The sequence below is a fragment of the Aquarana catesbeiana genome, linkage group LG05 (genome assembly GCF_042186555.1).
Source record: "Aquarana catesbeiana isolate 2022-GZ linkage group LG05, ASM4218655v1, whole genome shotgun sequence".
NCBI lineage: Eukaryota > Metazoa > Chordata > Amphibia > Anura > Ranidae > Aquarana > Aquarana catesbeiana.
The window spans coordinates 244,621,393-244,638,964 of NC_133328.1; the positions used below are offsets into that span (position 1 = coordinate 244,621,393).

Below are 17,572 nucleotides of genomic sequence, written 5' to 3' on the forward strand. Positions count from 1 at the left end.
GCATGCCCACCGACAAAGAAACGATCAGTCCACAATGCCAACGGTAGGCCCACTTCAACAGCGAGAGACAGAACAACAAAAAAAACATCCAAAAAAGAACACACCCAAAAAAAAGCCACAAATCGATCTGCATCTGTCTTCGATACAGGAAACGAGCCGAGATCAGGAGCACTCTCCAAGGCTACATATACACCAGTGCAACCTGTCACGCGACCCGGGACTGCAAAGCCGCACGACAAGTCACACCCCACGACCCCCAACAAGCACCGTCCACACCTGCGCAACCCCAAAGCAGTCCATGCACTTCTCCGGTCCCACCCCGATGCGACCCGAGGTCCCCAGACCCCAAGAACACACAGGCACTGCTCCAGAGCTCCAAAATCACGCAAAAAAATCATAGGCTAAGGCTACTTTTCATGCGACCCAGGACTGCAAAGCCGCACCCCATGACCCCAACGAGTACCACCCATACTTGCGTGACCTCAAAGCAGTCCCTGCGCCTCCCCCCCTGCCTGACTCCGACGTGACTCGCGGTTCACGGACCCCAAGAACACACGGGCACTGCCACAAGTCTCATCAAAATAAAATGATACGCCCCTTATTCCAGTGCAGCGCTGTCACCTCTGACAGGCACTTCCATCTTCACCCGGTCTTCCTCTGATTGGCTGCGCCGCGATGACCTCACGGACCGCGGCATTGAACTCTGAAGGGACAACAAGGGTTTGTCATCCCCTCAGAGCACGTACACTGGTGACGTCAGTGTAAAAAAATCTCCTAAACCATGCAGGTTTAAGAGATATTTACTGTACCTATAATAAAGCTTACCTGTAGGTAAGTTTGTACACTAAGAATCGCATATCAAAAGGAAGACAAGCCAATCATTTAAGCACCACTGACACCAGCCTCTGTGGATTGCATGCTCATGTAACCAATTAGGGTGTTTTTTTTTTTTTTTTCTATTTGAATGTAACTCAAAAGAAATGTTGCTTGACTACCTCTCTACGTTGGCGTGTATGCATAAGCAAGGTAATGGATGCTTCGTAGACGCATATCAAATTAAACATAACGTATAACTCTTGATATGTATTGCATATTTTTTTATATGAAGTATTAATGTGAATGTGAATATTCTTTTAGGAGACACGAATGGGAACCTTTATTGGAGTATACTTGCCATGTTTACAGAACATACTTGGCGTAATACTTTTTCTACGACTAACGTGGATTGTAGGAAATGCCGGAGTACTTGAATCTTTTTGCATTGTTCTGATGTGCTGTTCATGTGTAAGTATTTAAACTATTTGTTTCCCTTTTCAGGGCATAGATTGTTTAGTTATTTGTTTTTGAGAAAATGTGGACTTCGTTAAAAGAAGTTGGCCATTTCTGATGTTTATAGTAGCAGATGCCTAAAAGGGACTTCTTTAGGGACTAATTAAATGGGCAGGTTTGAAGCTCTTGTTTTCTTGCTATGGTTTCCCTTGTGATAAGTAACAGCAAAAGCATCCACCTGTTCCTTCTCCTCTCTTATCTCTATTTACAAACATTCATAAACCTATAGATTGAGCCAAATGTGCATGTTTTGGATATTGCCAGGCAACAGATGTTTGCTTGATTGATTTCCTTGACTTATTCATGTCTTAGGCCCCTTTCACACGATCCGACCATTCAGGTCCGCCTGTCAGTTTTGACGGCGGACCTGAACGGGCGCTCCATGTTAGCCTATGGAGCGACGGATGTCAGCGGAGACATGTCTGCTGACATCCGACCCGGTCCGATCCGCTGAAAGCAGACGGATGGCCCTACGTCCAGATCCGTCGCTATCGGATCGGGTGAGATCTGATGAAAATGGACATGCTGTCCGTTTTCATCCGATCCCTCCATAGGCAGCAGTGGCGCCTCACAAGCCCCTCCCCGCTCAGTGAGAAGAGAGGGACCTGTCATCCGCCGGCTCAGCGGAGATCAATGCAGAGATCTCCCGCTGAGCCGGCGGACCGAGGCGGGCTCCGTGGAAGCGGAGTCCGCCTCGTGTGAATGAGGTCTTATTTGTAATGAAAATGATCAAGAAAATAGGGGGCAAAAAAAGCATTGTATGTTTAAAATAATGTAAACCTAACCAAATGACCAAACCATAACTAAAACTGTCCATACACAGTATATATTGCGTATGATCAGCCATCCATTCTTTACAGTGAGGGTGGATAAAGCTCTAACTGTGGCTATTGTATTTTGACAGCTCCAGAGGGCCTTCTACTAAGCAAATTTCATCCCTATCAAGAACCGACTAAATGTTGTACAGTGTATGGCCAGCTTAACCCCTTCTTGCTGACAGTACGCAGCCTCACTGGACTAGGCTTATTCCACGGGGCTGCCAATATGAATACATAAAACACAAAAAAACACACACCTAAAGCACTGGTGTAACGTTTAGAGCTGAAACACCTGATTTTGAAAAATAGTGGGAGGACATGCATAAGTATGCTGGTTCATCAATAGCAACAATAAAAATATATTGTAGAGATAAAAATGTTATTAAAAAAACAAAAAAATTTAAAAATCGATCAGAGTCCTGAAATAAGTTAGTTAAACATAGAGTTCTAGGGGGTGTGCCCCTGTCGACTCTGAAACAAATACTGAAAAGGGAGAGAGGCTGCTTCAGGCGTGGGATGGGGGACCTGATCACTATGGGAAAAGGAAGAGAAGCGCCAGGCAAATCCTAGTGCAGCATTATTTTATTCCATTAAAATACAAATTGTTGACAGTATAAGGTGCACTTACATAGTGCTAATGAGGGTAGGTATTTTCCAGATCCAGCATCACAGGAGAGCCGCCGTGATGTCCCTGTTGAAGAGTCTACAAGTGCCGTGTGTCAGCGGGAAGCTGAAGCCTCGAAGGACCTGGGGATGACGCCAGCTGTATAACTCTGTGTAGGAGTGTTACGGAGCTGTCAGAGTGGGAAGCTGCCTACCACTGTGGCTGACCAATCAGAACGCGTTTCAAAGGCAACGCTAAGCCTCCTTCATCTATTCTACAGGGACACCACGGCAGCTCTTATGTGATGCTGGATCAGGAAAGTACCTACCCTCACTAACACTATGTAAGTGCACCTTATACTGTCAAAAATGTGTATTTTAATCAAATAAAATAATGCTGCATTAGGATTTGCCGTGCGCTTCTCTTAATTTTTTGCCTTCCTTTTCCCATTTATGCATATCCTGTCTTTGTGCATATATTCCCATATATATATTATTATTATTATTATTATTATTATTATTATTTTTTTTTTTTTTTATTTTTTTTTACTATTTTGGCCCAGTTTTCCTTTGATAATAAAAAAAAAATATCAAGAGATATTCCTTGCCATTTTGTCCTGAAAAGAAACAAGGTATAATCCACCACGGTTTTACAAACACATGCCAAGGTTGCAAATTTGTTCTTGGGCTTTAACATTAGTTTTACCTTTTAGGTGCGAAGAGGTTAAATGGCACTGTTTTTTTTTTTTTTTTTTAATATAATCTTTATTTTATTTTGTATTTTCAAAAATAACAGACAATAAAAAGGAGGATACAAAAAGGAAAAAACACAAGGGATATACCGTAATACAACAAAAGGAAGACAAGACAATAAGTGCTTAAGGGGTACAGATGGGAAAAAGGGGGAGGGTTTTAAAACATATGTACATAGAAACCTTTGATGTAGGTAGGTAGTAGGCCTCATATGACTTCATCAACTGATGTCCTACATCCATGAAGGTGTGGATTTCGTGAGTTGAATAACCAATACATCAAAACAGAGTCATATTTTCAGGTCTAGAGTAGAGCACCCTAGTGACTGCATGTAATTGACCCCAAAATGAGAAGATAGGGAAAGGGATAAAATAGGAGGGGGGGGGGTGGGTGTACTCAAAAACCAAGAACAAGTTTGACGGTCATACAGCACAACAGTGTTAAGTGTAAATCAAACATTAATATGGAAAGCCTGGGGATGTACAGGGTATGGTTCTCAACCTCCAAAAATTGAGTAAATCCAACATTTTCAAACATTTTTAAGGTACCCGTCCAAAAGTAGCAGAAGGTGGTGGCAATGCCGCATTAGACTTAAAGTGTATCCAAGTTGCCCATGTAGCGTAGAATTTGTCATACCTGTCTCTGCACTTTGCCATCCACTCCTCCGCTGCCATAATTGAATTTAGTAATCGCACCCATTCATTTCGCCCTGGAATGTGGGTCGACTTCCAATGTACAGCAATTAGACGTCGAGCTGCATTTAAGAGGTGTGGGAGAATTGATTTGCGGTAATGGCTTAGAGGAGTGGATGGCACATGCAGTAAGAACTCCAGCGGGGAGTCTTGTAAATCAACATCTAGGATAACTTTTATCTGAGCCTTAATATCCTGCCAAAAGGGCCGGAGCCTTGGGCACTCCCACTAAATATACAGAAAGGTGCCCCGAAGCCCGCAGCCCCTCCAGCATGCGGCAGAGGCTGTCGGATAAATCCTGGCCAATGTCGTTGGGACGCTATACCAGCGGGTCAGCAGCTTAAAACTATTTTCTTGCATTTTAGTGTCCACTGAGCTCTTATGAGTAAGCTGGTAGAGGTGGCTCAACTGGGCTTCAGTGAATGTATGCCGCAGGTCTCTCTCCCATTCTCGTATATATGTTGGTTTGCTCTGGGACTCCGTAGACTGCAACATCTCGTAGAGCAAAGAAATAGAGTGGGGCATGGGGCCCTCAGATTTGCATAGTTTTTCAAATGGGGTTAGGGAGGAGGGAGGTCGGACAGGATGAGGCAAACTCTTAATAAAGTGTTGCAATTGTCTATAGCGTCATCCATCCATAGGGAAGCTACCAAACTGGGAGTGAAACCAATCCAGAGAAACTAAACCCTGTTCATGTACAAACCTTCCACAGCAAACTTCCCCGTCTCCTGTCCAGGTGCGAAGATAAGAGAGGTGTTCCCCTGGAGTGAACCAGGGAAAGTCCCCAAATGGTGCAAGCGGGGATATCGGCTGTGATAAGCGCTCCCGTATATTAAGTGCATCACATAATTTCAGCACATGGACAGAGACCGGTGACACGAAGCTCGAAAGGCCTCGGCTTTCTCAAGGGAGCCACGGAGCATGAGACAAATTGCGCCCAGCCAGAAACTTCTCAAGAGGAACCAAAGATTTGGTGGTGGTATGGTGTTGCCAATCGAGAATCCTCTGTAGGGCCACCGCCTCATAATACCTACGTATTGAAGGGACTCCCAACCCCCCCACACTTTTAGGGCGTTGCAGCGTACGGAGGGCCAAACGGGGTACATGACCCTGCCATATAAATTTTACAAAAAGGCTGTTGAAGGCTGAGAAGAGAGATCTGGGTAACGCAATAGGTATCATCTGGAGGTAGAAAAGAATTGGCAGTACATTCATTTTCAGGATACTGACTCGTCCCATCCACGAGAAGGTAGTACGGTCCCATCTTGTTAGATCAGACTTAATAGTCATGAGTAAGGGGGCAAAGTTACACGTATATAGTTGTGCAATGGTAGCTGGGAGGTGAATGCCTAAATATTTTAAGGAGGAACAGCACCACTTGAAGGAAAATGAGGCTTGTAGTTGTGAGCGCATCACAGAAGGGATATTGAGGGGGAGAATCTCCGATTTACTGTAATTAATTTTAAAGTTTGAGAGAGAACAAAATCTCCGTAGCTCCGACATAATGTTAGGGAGGAAGATCAGTGGGTGTGTAACATAAAATAAAACGTCATCGGCGTAAGCCGATAATTTATGTTCCGTTGTCCCTACCGTGAGCCCCTTAATGCTAGGGTTAGCCCGTATCATGTTTAGTAGCGGTTCCACAGTGAGGGCAAATATCGGGGGACAAAGGGCCCCCTTGCCGTGTAACATTTCGGATAGGAAAAGGGTTAGAGAGCGCCCCGTTAACTTTAACCCGTGCTTCAGGGGAGCTGTATAAGGAGCCTATCCAACGGAGCATATTACTTCCCAAACCCAATCTAGATAGCACCGCCTGGAGGTAGGCCCAGTCCACCCTGTCGAAAGCTTTTTCAGCGTCTGTAGATAAAAGGAGACAGGGTGCACTGGGCCGCTGCAGGTTCGCCCAATGGATCAGTTGTATAGCTCGATTGGAGTTATCCCTGGCCTCCCTGCCTGTTATAAAGCCCGTTTGGTCTGTGTGAATTACCGTCGGGAGGACGGGTTTAAGGCGATTGGCCAGCACTTTCGCGAAGATCTTAATATCAGTGTTCAACATCGAGATCGGCCTATAGCTGCTAGGAGTGGAGGGATCTTTACCCTCTTTTGGAAGGACAGTAATGTGTGCCATCAACGCCTCCCTTGGAAGGGTGGTGCCCGACGCCAAGGCATTAAAATATGTGCACATGCGGGCAGGTAAAAGGTGAGAAAATTTGCGATAATAGGCATTGGTTAGCCCATCTGGACCAGGACTTTTTCCTTGCGGAAGATCCTTAATGATAGCTTCAATCTCTGTTACAGCCATAGGCCTGTCAAGTTGATCACTAATTTGCTTCGATAGTTGTGGAGTTAGTGCTTCCTCTAGATATTGTGTAATACACTCCACCTTCCGCGAGGGTGTGTGACCGGCGAGTGTGGCAGGGAGTTGATAAAGTTGGACATAATAGTCTCGAAAGGCGTCTGCGATTTTGGAAGATAGTACAATTTGGGAGCCCAAGGTCGTTTGGAGCCTATGGACGTGGCCGGATGTGCGTTGTCTTTTGAGGGCCCTAGCTAGTAATTTACCACATTTATTTCCAAACTCGTAGAGTTTATGAGAAACATAACGCAGTCTATCCCGGGTTCGTTTTTCTAACATGTCGGAAAGCTTTTCTCTGAGGGCCATCAGCTCCTCATAGAGGAGTGGTGTCATTTGACGCTTGTGTTTGAGCTCTGCCGTGCGTAGTTGGGTCAACAGGGATTGAAGTACCCCACAGCGTGCCTTTTTGAGTCTAGACCCCTGGGAAATAAATTTGCCCCGTATAACGGCCTTATGTCCTTCCCATACATATGCCACCCCCGTCTCTCCCGTCATATTCTCTTTAAAATACTGAGAGATAGTATCTGATATCTGCTTTTGAGCCACTGCATCATCCAGTAGGTTTTCATTTATTCGCCATGTCCAGTGACGAACCTCTGGAGATAGAGGGGCTAGGGAGACGGAAATGGGTGCATGGTTGGAGATCGTCAATGATCCGATCGACGAGCCAGAGAGTGACTCCAAAAAGCATTGGTCCACCAATAGGAGGTCTATCCGCATATACTTTATGCGTGGCAGAGTAGTAGCTAAAATCTTTTACAGTGGGCTGAGTCACTCTCCAGCAGTCGACCAGATGGTTAGCATGTAAGGTTTTACGGAAGCGTTTAAGAAAAGCAAACGAGTGTGTAGAGCGCCCTGAAGAGGTATCCAACTGCGGGTCGGGGCAGACATTAAAGTCCCCTCCCACAACCAGACGCCCCTCTCGGAAAGTGGAGAGAGTGTCCAGGACCTTATCTAGAAATTCTAATTGCCTGGAGTTAGGAGCATACAGCGCAACAAGTGTAAGCTTATGTATGAACAGAGTGCCTTTCAAAAAGACAAATCTGCCGTCAGGGTCTGTGTAGTGATCTAGGGGGATGAAAGGGCAGTACTTATGTATTGCAACCGCAACTACTCCAGATTTAGGTCTGAGTGAGTTGCTGAGGAACCATTGAGATATATATATATATGGGGGAGTCGGGGAACCGATTCAGTTCTGAAATGAGTTTCCTGCAAGAGTAAGATATGTGCACCCAGTCTCTTTGTCTCGAACCACAACTTACTGCGTTTGGATGGAGAGCCTAGTCCATGAACATTGTTAGATACGATCTTAAGATCAGGCATAGTTGGTTACCAGTAACATCGCCCCGAGGGCGTAAGAAGGATGAGGAGAGACCCACAGCATACGACCCACCAAACCTGAGGTGCTGAAAAGAGAAACATATGAGTATAACCCAGGTAATGAAGTAACAAAAAACCTATAGGCAATATTTAACAGGAAGAAAAAAAAATAAAAAATTAGGGAATGGAGAAAAAGGGGAAAACAGAACATAATATCCTGTGGGCATGTAAGTAACACTAACTGCGACGGCGCAGGGGTTGCCTTCCGGCCTGCCAGCCCCGAAATGTTCGGGCAACCCCTGTATCGTGGACATCCTCTGCTGAGGAGTGTAACTCCCAGGAGTTCACCTATGGGGGGTGAGTAGGGAGACATCAGGCAGGAGCCCCAGCCGGGGGACCCGCTCCTTTATATGAGCACATCTGAAAATCAGAAGTGCGTGCAAATTTGCAGCATCAAAAAGTTAGATAAACAACAAACAGAACAGAAACACGGACAAAACACCAGTCCTGCGGTTAGAAGATAAAGTCCTCCGATGTTGTTCCCTGCCCTCAACGTGCAACTGGGGAAGAAGAGGGACCTTGCTCAATGGCAACATCATTACCATCACGGGGTTTGTTGCAACGTCTGCGACGAGCCTGCCGCCAGGGTTCTGGGCGGGCTGGAGCTGGGACATCAGGGGGTGTACGCCAATCAGGAATGTCCACTGCAGGTAAGCCGAGGCGGGAAAGAGTGAGGTAAGTCTGACTTGTTCCGCAAAGTGACTTGCTGGCCTCCCTTCGTGACCGAGAGAGTGGTTTAAGGGCCCTGTGCTGCATCAACGTGCGTCTGGATAAGTCCGGAAATAAGGACAATTGGGCTCCGTCAAAGTCCACATGGCGGGTTCCTCTGACATGGTACATGATACGTTCCTTCACGGTGTATTTATGCAATTTGCAAATAATGTCCCGGGGTTTGTCAGGATCCTCAGATGGGGGTCTAAGGGCCTGATGCGCACGATCAATCTCTATGTGACCAGGAACCTCTTTGCCAAGGATCTGCGTGAATAGACCCTGAAGTGAAGGAATTATGTCCCTGGGGCCTGTGGCCTCAGGTAGGCCACGTATACGGATATTAACCCTTCTGCTCCTATTCTCCGTGTCGTCAAGTTGATCAAGCAAAGAATCGATCCGTTGATCTTGCATCCTGCAGTGTGTCTGTAGAGCCTGCAGGGAAGGGCTAATGTCCTCCACAGTCGCCTCTAAGGCCTTCATTCTGCCCCCAATGTGAGCTGTATCTGCCTGCAGATCTTCAATATCTTTTCTGAAGGCTTTCTCCATGCGGGCCATAAAACCCTCCAGGTCTGCCCATGTGGGGAGTGCAAGAATATGGGACTGGAGGTCTCCATCTTCCAGGGCTATCTGCGAGCCTCTGTGTCCGGGGGCCATGGAATGAGGGATCCTGGAGCTAGAGGAGAGGGAGACGGCAGGGTTTGCCTGAAAGGCATGCAGCGATCTGCATGAGGTATGACTGCGATTCCTCCCTGCATCCTGCCGGCTCGGACTACTGAAGGGGCTCCCTCAAGAGTCTGGAGAGGATGGAGGGAGAGGGGATGCAGGTGGATGGCGCGGTGACAGGATCTGGGATGCCTCGTGTGCGGCCTGTGAGGACTCACCCGGCGCCATCTTGGATTCAGCTCCTTACCGACTGCTTCCTCCAAAAAAAGCCTCCAAAGAGCTGGAACGGAGTCGTGGGGTCCTCCGGGGCAGTGGGGATTGCTTCCTCCGCGTTGGCATCTCTTCAGATTGGTGCCTGGGTGTCGGATGCTGCTACAAAAAGCGATGTGTGGAGCGGGTTAGACGGAGCTCAGCTCACACACGTCTGCTCCATTCCATGCCGCGGCCACGCCCCTCTAAATGGCACTGTTAAAGGACGATCTACAAATCATAATGCCCCATAGTAAAATGTTGATGGAGATTCTAACTTGGCAGATTGGCATATCTTGCTCTGAGGCCTGCAAATAAATCAGGCCTTTAAATAAACTGCCAAATCTCTTGTGAATTCTATTGGAGATGCTGGAACACCAAAGGTGGATAGGCATGCCCCAAAGACTAAGATGGATAGGAAGAGAAGCCATGAATGATGTCCTATTTACTGAATAATGCAGAAAAGTCTGGGTTGCTATATTGTTAGAATTTTAAACAAGAAAAAAAAAAAACAATGACCGGGCTACTCTTGAAAGATTACGTTGCAGCCTTCATTCAAAAAGTGAGGTTTAATATATTGGTGGTCAAAGACATTCAGGAAGAGTTTTTCTTAAATTGTATTTAATGGCTTTGAATCATGTATTTAATAACCATTTCCTTTTTCATTTTAGACCATGTTAACTGCTATATCTATGAGTGCAATTGCAACCAATGGAGTTGTACCAGGTAAGCCAAAAATATGGTCATCTCCTTCACCTGAAATTAAATCCAAGCTTAAGGATACCAGTGTTCCTCCTACTGACGCTGCATGCTTTTGTTCAGAATTAGAGCAACCTGAGTCTGCTTACCCCACGGTTTCCCGCATAGGGTCCCTACAATTGTACAGGCCTACTAAAACTTTTCCAGCCCACTCCCTATTAAAGGCTGTTCTATACGATGACTGGCCTCAACGTGCTCTTCCAAAATGTTTTGCTCAACTATGTTATATCAAGGGAAGCAAACGTGGTCTGTCCCTGTAGTGGACCCTTCCATCTGTTGTCTGCACACAATGTTCTCAGTCCCTGTAGAGCAGGGGTAGGCAAAATCCCAAAAAAGGAGGAACGGCATGAAGAAAACTTAATACAGTATTTTTTTCCCCGCCAAAACACCCTCTAACCACTTCAACCCTGGAAGGATTTACCCCCTTAATGACCAGGCCATTTTTTGCGATACGGCACTGCGTCGCTTTAACTGACAATTGCACGGTCGTGCGACGTTGTACCCAAACAAAATTTAGGTCCTTTTTTTCACACAAATAGAGCTTTCTTTTGGTGGTATTTTGATCACCTCTGTGATTTTTATTTTTTGCACTATAAACAAAAACAGAACTGACAATTTTGAAAAAAAACAATATTTTTTACTTTCTGCTAGAATACATATCCCAAAAAAAAAAAAAAAAAAATGTATTCACCAGTTTAGGCCAATATGTATTCTGCTACAAATTTTTGGTAAAAAAAATTGCACTAAGCATATATAGATTGGTTTGCGCAAAAGTTATAGCGCCTACAAAATAGGGGAAAGATTTAGGGACTTTTTTATTTATATATTTTTTTTGTTTTTACTAGTAATGGCAGGGATCAGCGATTTTTAGCGGGACTGTGACATTGTGGCAGACAAATCTGACCCCAAGTGACACTATTTGATGACCAGTGACACTAATGCAGTGATCAATGCTTTAAAAATGCAGTGATCATTGTATAAATGGCACTGGCAGAGAAGGGGTTAACACTAGGGGGTGATCAAGGGGTTAAGTGTTCCTTAGGGAGGTGTTTCTAACTGTCGGGGGAGGGGCTGACTGGAGGTAGAGAGAGATCGCTTTTCACGATCACTAGGAACAGCTGATCTCTCTCTCCTCCCCTGTCAGAACGGGGATCTGCCTTGTTTACACAGGCAGATCCCCCGTGCTGCCTCTGTTCACCGCGATCGCGGGTGGCTGGCGGACATCGAGTCTGTTGGACGCGCGTTTGAGCTACCGCGACGGGCACGCACGTGCTCACAGTACCACATGCACAGATCGACGTACAGGTACGTCGTTTTGCGCAGCCGAGGCGCCTTGCCGCAGTACATATGTGGAAGGCGGTTGGCAAGTGGTTTAACAGCCTGCCTATTGTCCAGTTTCAGTCCTATGCATCTGCTCCAGCAAGGAAGAATAAAACCGGCAACTTGAGATTATGTATAAAACATTTTTGGAATGTAGGTATCCCACTTCTGTACTTGACCAAGCCCTGACCAGAGCCACCATGAATAGCTGTAGGACCTAAAAATCTGGGGATAGGCTGCTGTTTATACACAGGTTCAACTGTCAATCACACCGGATGATACCCTGATTACTGAGTTAAAGAACCCGCCATTGGTTTACAGACGTGGAAGGGACTTTCCCTAGACCAAAATATGCCAAATCAGTCCCCAGGCTGTCACAAAAATAGGGCTGCTACAGGTGTTACAATTGTAATGTCTGCAACTCCTTAATATGCGGTGAAATCTTTGAACATCCACATGGCGGCATGCCGTACTGGTTACATAATTATGTGAACTGCAACACTGAATATTGTGTATATCTTTTAAAATGCCCATGTTCGTTGGTATATCTTGGTAAGACGATTGGCCCCTTTAAGCAGAGATTTCAGAGACACCAAAGCAACAATAGGACAGCCTTGGCTAAGACAGCAAAGGATGTTCCTATTGATCTCTCCAAACCTATGACTGTGCATTTTGTTGCAGAAAAAATCAGGTACATGAACTTAGGGGCATGGAATTGAACACGTCTGGTAAGAGGGGGTGTACGTGACTGTCTCTTTTTACGCAGGGAGGCCTACTGGATTTATACAATAAACACAATACAACCCAAGGGCCTTAAAGGAGTTGTAAACCGTCGTGTTTTCTTCACCTTCATGCATCCTATGCATGAAGGTGAAGAAAAAAACCTGGCAGTGTCCGGCCCCCTAGCCCTCCCGTTTTACTTACCTGAGCCCCGTATTTCCCTCGCCGGGGACGCGCTGTCCCTCTTTCCACGGGGTCCCGGCTCTTGATTGGATAGATTGATAGCAGCGCAGCCATTGGCTCCCGCTGCTGTCAATCAAATCCAATGACGCGGGGGCGGGGGCCAAGTCCGGCATTCGCATCTATGGATGCAAATGCTGGACTCGGGAGCGTGTCCGCAAGGTACCCCCCCCGGGAGAGCGCCTCTCCTCGGGGGGGGGGTTATCTGATGCTGGGAGGAGCCAAGAGAGCCGCCGAGGGACCACAGAAGAGGATGTTCGTGACCACTGTGCAAAACGAGTTGCACAGTGGAGGTAAGTATGATATGTTTATTTAAAAATTAAATTAAAAACAAGCTTTTACAATCACTTTAACTCTAATTTATCCTTTACCTGCTTCCTTGATGAGAGATAATTTGTATTTGACGAATTCAGGACTGAACCCTGTACATAGTGTGTACCCTTCGTTCCTTCATTTCTGTAATCTTTTTACCTTCATTTTCCTTTTCATTGTTTTTCATCTTCTCTTCTCTTCTCCCTGACCCCACCCCCCTCCCCTTTCTTCTTGGTTCTTCTTTTTCTTACTCCGTACGCCTTCTCCCACTTTTTTTCTGTTCCATTTATTTTGTATTTTTAATTTTGATTTATTTTTATAATTTTTTTTTTTTTTTTATCATTTTTCCTTTTTATTACTTTAAAAAAAAAAAATCACTTTTTTTTAATTATCTTTTTCTTTCTCCCAGCTTCTTCTTTCTTTCTTTTTCTTTCTTTCTTTCTTTCTTTCTTTCTTTCTTTCTTTCTTTCTTTCTTTCTTTCTTTCTTTCTTTCTTTCTTTCTTTCTTTCTTTCTTTCTTTCTTTCTTTCTTTTTTCCCTCACCTTTTCTCTATTTGCTCGATTTCTTTCTTCATGTTTTTTTTTTTTGCCCTCTACACCCTCCTTTTCTTTTTTTCTCTTTTGCTTAGTACACCTTTTCACAGCACACATGCACATTTTCTTTCCAACAGTAGAGGGCTCTGTCCTCCCTTAAGTGCAGACAAGAGCTTATCTGGTGGCCGCCGTGGTGTCTGTCGCTATGACATGAGCTTGTGGCCTGTTCAAGAGTATTGCTTGTACTCCGCAATGCACAACATTGGTGGCTGAACCACATAACTCCATCCTGATAGGCAACCTCCTATATACAATATCCAGGGACTGCACGGCCCGCTGCACGTGATATGTGACAGACTGGTTCATGTTTTTACATTTAGCTTTTTGACAGTGACTAATATCTTTCTTCCTTTCTCCAATACCTGATTGTTTAAGTGCTATTTCTTTACCAGTCAGTACTGTGCTTTTGACAGTTATATCATAAGTTTAAACTGAGTATAATGGCGGGCTTATGACACCATTATGATGCCAGGGGGCATGGCTGGGCAGCACTTGTCTGCACTGATTGGTGGATTGTCTGTTAAATACAAAAAAAAAAAATGTTGTTTTGCACTCCACTTTGTCACTTGGCCCCGCATGGCTACAAAACATTGCTTTGTTAACCATGTGACCAGGAAAATAAAGCTTTGGACCCTTTGAGGAATCCTTGCTGTGCTGATGATACAGTGCATCCAGAAAGTATTCACAGCACTTCACTTTTTCCACATTTTACATTGTTACAGCCTTATTCCAAAATAGATTAAATTTATTATTAAATGTATTACCTTATTTTCCTCAAAATTCTACAAACATACCCCATAATGACAATGTGAAAGAAGTTGGCTTGAAATCTTTGCAAATTTATTTAAAAAAAAAATGAAAAAAATCACATGTGCATAAGTATCCACAGCCTTTGCAATGACACTCAAAATTGAGCTTGGGTACATCCTGTTTCCACTGATCATCCTTCAGATGTGTCTGCAGCTTGATTGGAGTCCACCTGTGGTAAATTCAGTTGATTGGACATGATTTGGAAAGGCACACACCAGTCTATATGAGGTCCCACAGTTAACAGTGCATGTCAGAGCAGAAACCAAGCTATGAAGTCCAAGGAATAGTCTGTAGACCTCTAAAACAGGATTGTATCGAGGCACAGATCTGAGGAAGGGTACAAAAAAATTTCTGCAGCATTGAAGATCCCAATGAGCATAGTGGCCTCCGGCATCCGTAATTGGAGTAAGTTTGGAACCACCAGGACTCTTCCTAGAGTGGGCTGCCCGGCCAAACTGTGTGATCGGGGAAAAAGGACCTTAGGGAGGTGACCAAGAACCCGTTGGTCACTCTGACAGAGCTCCAGCGTTTTTCTGTGGAGAGAGAAAAAACATTTCTGCAGCACTCCTCCTGGGGCCTGTATGGTAGAGTGGCCAAATGGAAGACACTCCTCAGTAAAAGGCACATGACAGCCCACCTGGAGTTTGCCAAAAGGCACCTGAAGAGGACTCTGACCATGAGAAACAAAATTCTCTGGTCTGATGAAACAGATTGAACTCTTTGGCTTGAATGACAAGCGTCGTGTCTAGAGAAAACCAGGCACCACTCATCACCTGGCCAATACCATCCCTACAGTGAAGCATGGTGGTAGCAGCATCATGCTGTGAGGATGTTTTTCTGCGGCAGGAACTAGGAAACTAGTCAGGATCGAGGGAAAGATGAATGCAGCAATTTACAGAGACATCCTTGAGGAAAACCTGCACCAGAGCGCTCTGGGGCGTAGGTTCATCTTCCAACAGAACAACGACCCTAAGCACACATCCAAGATAATAAAGGAGTGGCTATGGGACAACTCTGTGAATGTCCTTGAGTGGCCCAGCCAGGGCCCAGACTTGAACCCGATTTTAAACATCTCTGGAGAAATTTGAAAATGGCTGTGCACCAATGCTCCCCATCCAACCTGATGGAGCTTGAGAGGTCCTGCAAAGAAGAATGGGAGCAACTGCCCAATAATAGGTGTACCAAGCTTGTAACATCATACTCAAAAAGACTTGAGGCTGTAATTGGTGCCAAAAGGAGCTTCAACAAAGTATTGAGCAAAGGCTGTGAATACTTAGTGCTGTGAAAAAGTATTTACCCCTTCCTGATTTTTTGTATTTTTTTGCATATTTCTCACACTTAAATGATTCCTAGTATAGTTGCATAGTAGGGGAGGTTGAAAAAAGACACAAGTCCATCGAGTCCAACCTATGTGTGTGATTATAGGTACAGTATTACATTGTATATCCCTGTATGTTGCGGTCGTTCAGGTGCTTATCTAATAGTTTCTTGAAACTATCAGTGCCCCCTGCTGAGACCATCACCTGTGGAAAGGAATTCCACATCCTTCCCGCTCTTACAGTAAAGAACCCTCTACGTAGTTTAAGATTAAACCTCTTTTCTTCTAATTTTAATGAGTGTCCACGAGTCTTGTTAAACTCCCTTCTGTGAAAAAGTTTTATCCCTATTGCGGGGTCACCAGTATGGTATTTGTATCTTGAAATCATATCCCCTCTCAAGCATCTCTTCTCCAGAGAGAATAAGTTCAGTGCTCACAACCTTTCCTCATAACTAATATCCTCCAGGCCTTTTATTAGCTTTGTTGCCCTTCTCTGTACTCGCTCCATTTCCTGTACATCCTCCTGCCGCCGGACCAGAGTCTTGTTGAGTGGGAGAATTATCGTTTTATTTCTGGAATTAATTCCCTTTTTTAACGCCATGCCATTGCTGAGCCTATCATCTACTAGGACCCCCAGGTCCTTTTCTATCCTAGATTCAACCAGAGGTTCTCCCCCTAGTGTATAGATTGTGTTCAAATTTTTGCCACCCAAATGCATTATTTTACATTTTTTTACATTGAACCTCATTTGCCATGTAGTTGCCCACCCCATTCATTTGTTCAGATCTTTTTGCAAGGTTTCCACATCCTGTGGAGACGTTATTGTCCTGCTTAGCTTAGTATCATCCGCAAATACACTTATTGAACTGTTTACCCCATCCTCCAGGTCGTTTATGAACAAATTAAATAGGATTGGTCCCAGCACAGAACCCTGGGGGACCCCACTACCCACCCTTGACCATTCCAAGTACTCCCCATTTATCACCACCCTCTGAACTCGCCCTTGTAGCCAGTTTTCAATCCATGTACTCACCCTATGGTTCATGCCAACTGACTTTATTTTGTATAGTAAACGTTTATGGGGAACTGTGTCAAATGCTTTTGCAAAATCCACCACGTCTACGGGCCTTCCTTTATCTAGGTGGCAACTCACCTCCTCATAGAAGGTTAATAGATTGGTTTGGCAAGAACAATTCTTCATAAATACATGCTGATTACTGCTAACGATACCGTTCTCATTACTAAAATCTTGTATATAGTCCCTTATCATCCCCTCCAAGAGTTTACATACTATTGATGTTAGGCTAACTGGTCTGTAGTTCCCAGGGATGTATTTTGGGCCCTTTTTAAATATTGGTGCTACATTGGCTTTTCTCCAATCAGCTGGTACCATTCCAGTCAGTAGACTGTCAGTAAAAATTAGGAACAATGGTCTGGCAGTTACTTGACTGAGTTCCCTAAGTACCCTCGGGTGCAAGCCATCTGGTCCCGGTGATTTATTAATGTTAAGTTTCTCAAGTCTAATTTTAATTCTGTCCTCTGTTAACCATGGAGGTGCTTCCTGTGATGTGTCATGAGGATAAACACTGCAGTTTTGGTTACTGAAGCCCCCTGATTTCCTTGTGAAGACTAAGGAGAAGAATAAATGCAATACCTTCGCCATCTCCCCATCCTTTGTAACCAGATGTCCTTTGGTCTGTCCTCCCTTTTTTACTGTTTACATACTTAAAGAATTTCTTAGGAATTTTTTTGCTCTCCTCCACTATGTGTCTTTCATGTTCTATCTTAGCCGTTCTTATTGCACCCTTACATTTCTGGTTGCATTCTTTATAAAGTCTGAATGCTGATGATGATCCCTCAACCTTGTATTTTTTTAAGGCCTTCTCCTTTGCTTTTATATGCATTTTTACACTGGAGCTAAGCCATCCAGGACTTTTGATTGCAA

At 44.7% G+C, this 17,572-nt stretch overlaps 1 protein-coding gene across 3 annotated transcripts in view; it reads left to right on the top strand.

Moving 5' to 3' along the window:
* Nucleotides 1-17,572, top strand: part of SLC12A7 (solute carrier family 12 member 7) — a 919,795-nt gene that overhangs the window by 459,929 nt on the left and 442,294 nt on the right. For all 3 annotated transcript variants that reach the window (XM_073630658.1, XM_073630657.1, XM_073630659.1), the window contains exons 4-5: nucleotides 1,138-1,284; nucleotides 10,226-10,280. In XM_073630658.1, coding sequence (XP_073486759.1) covers nucleotides 1,138-1,284; nucleotides 10,226-10,280 — 202 coding nt within the window. The remainder of the gene's footprint in view (nucleotides 1-1,137; nucleotides 1,285-10,225; nucleotides 10,281-17,572) is intronic.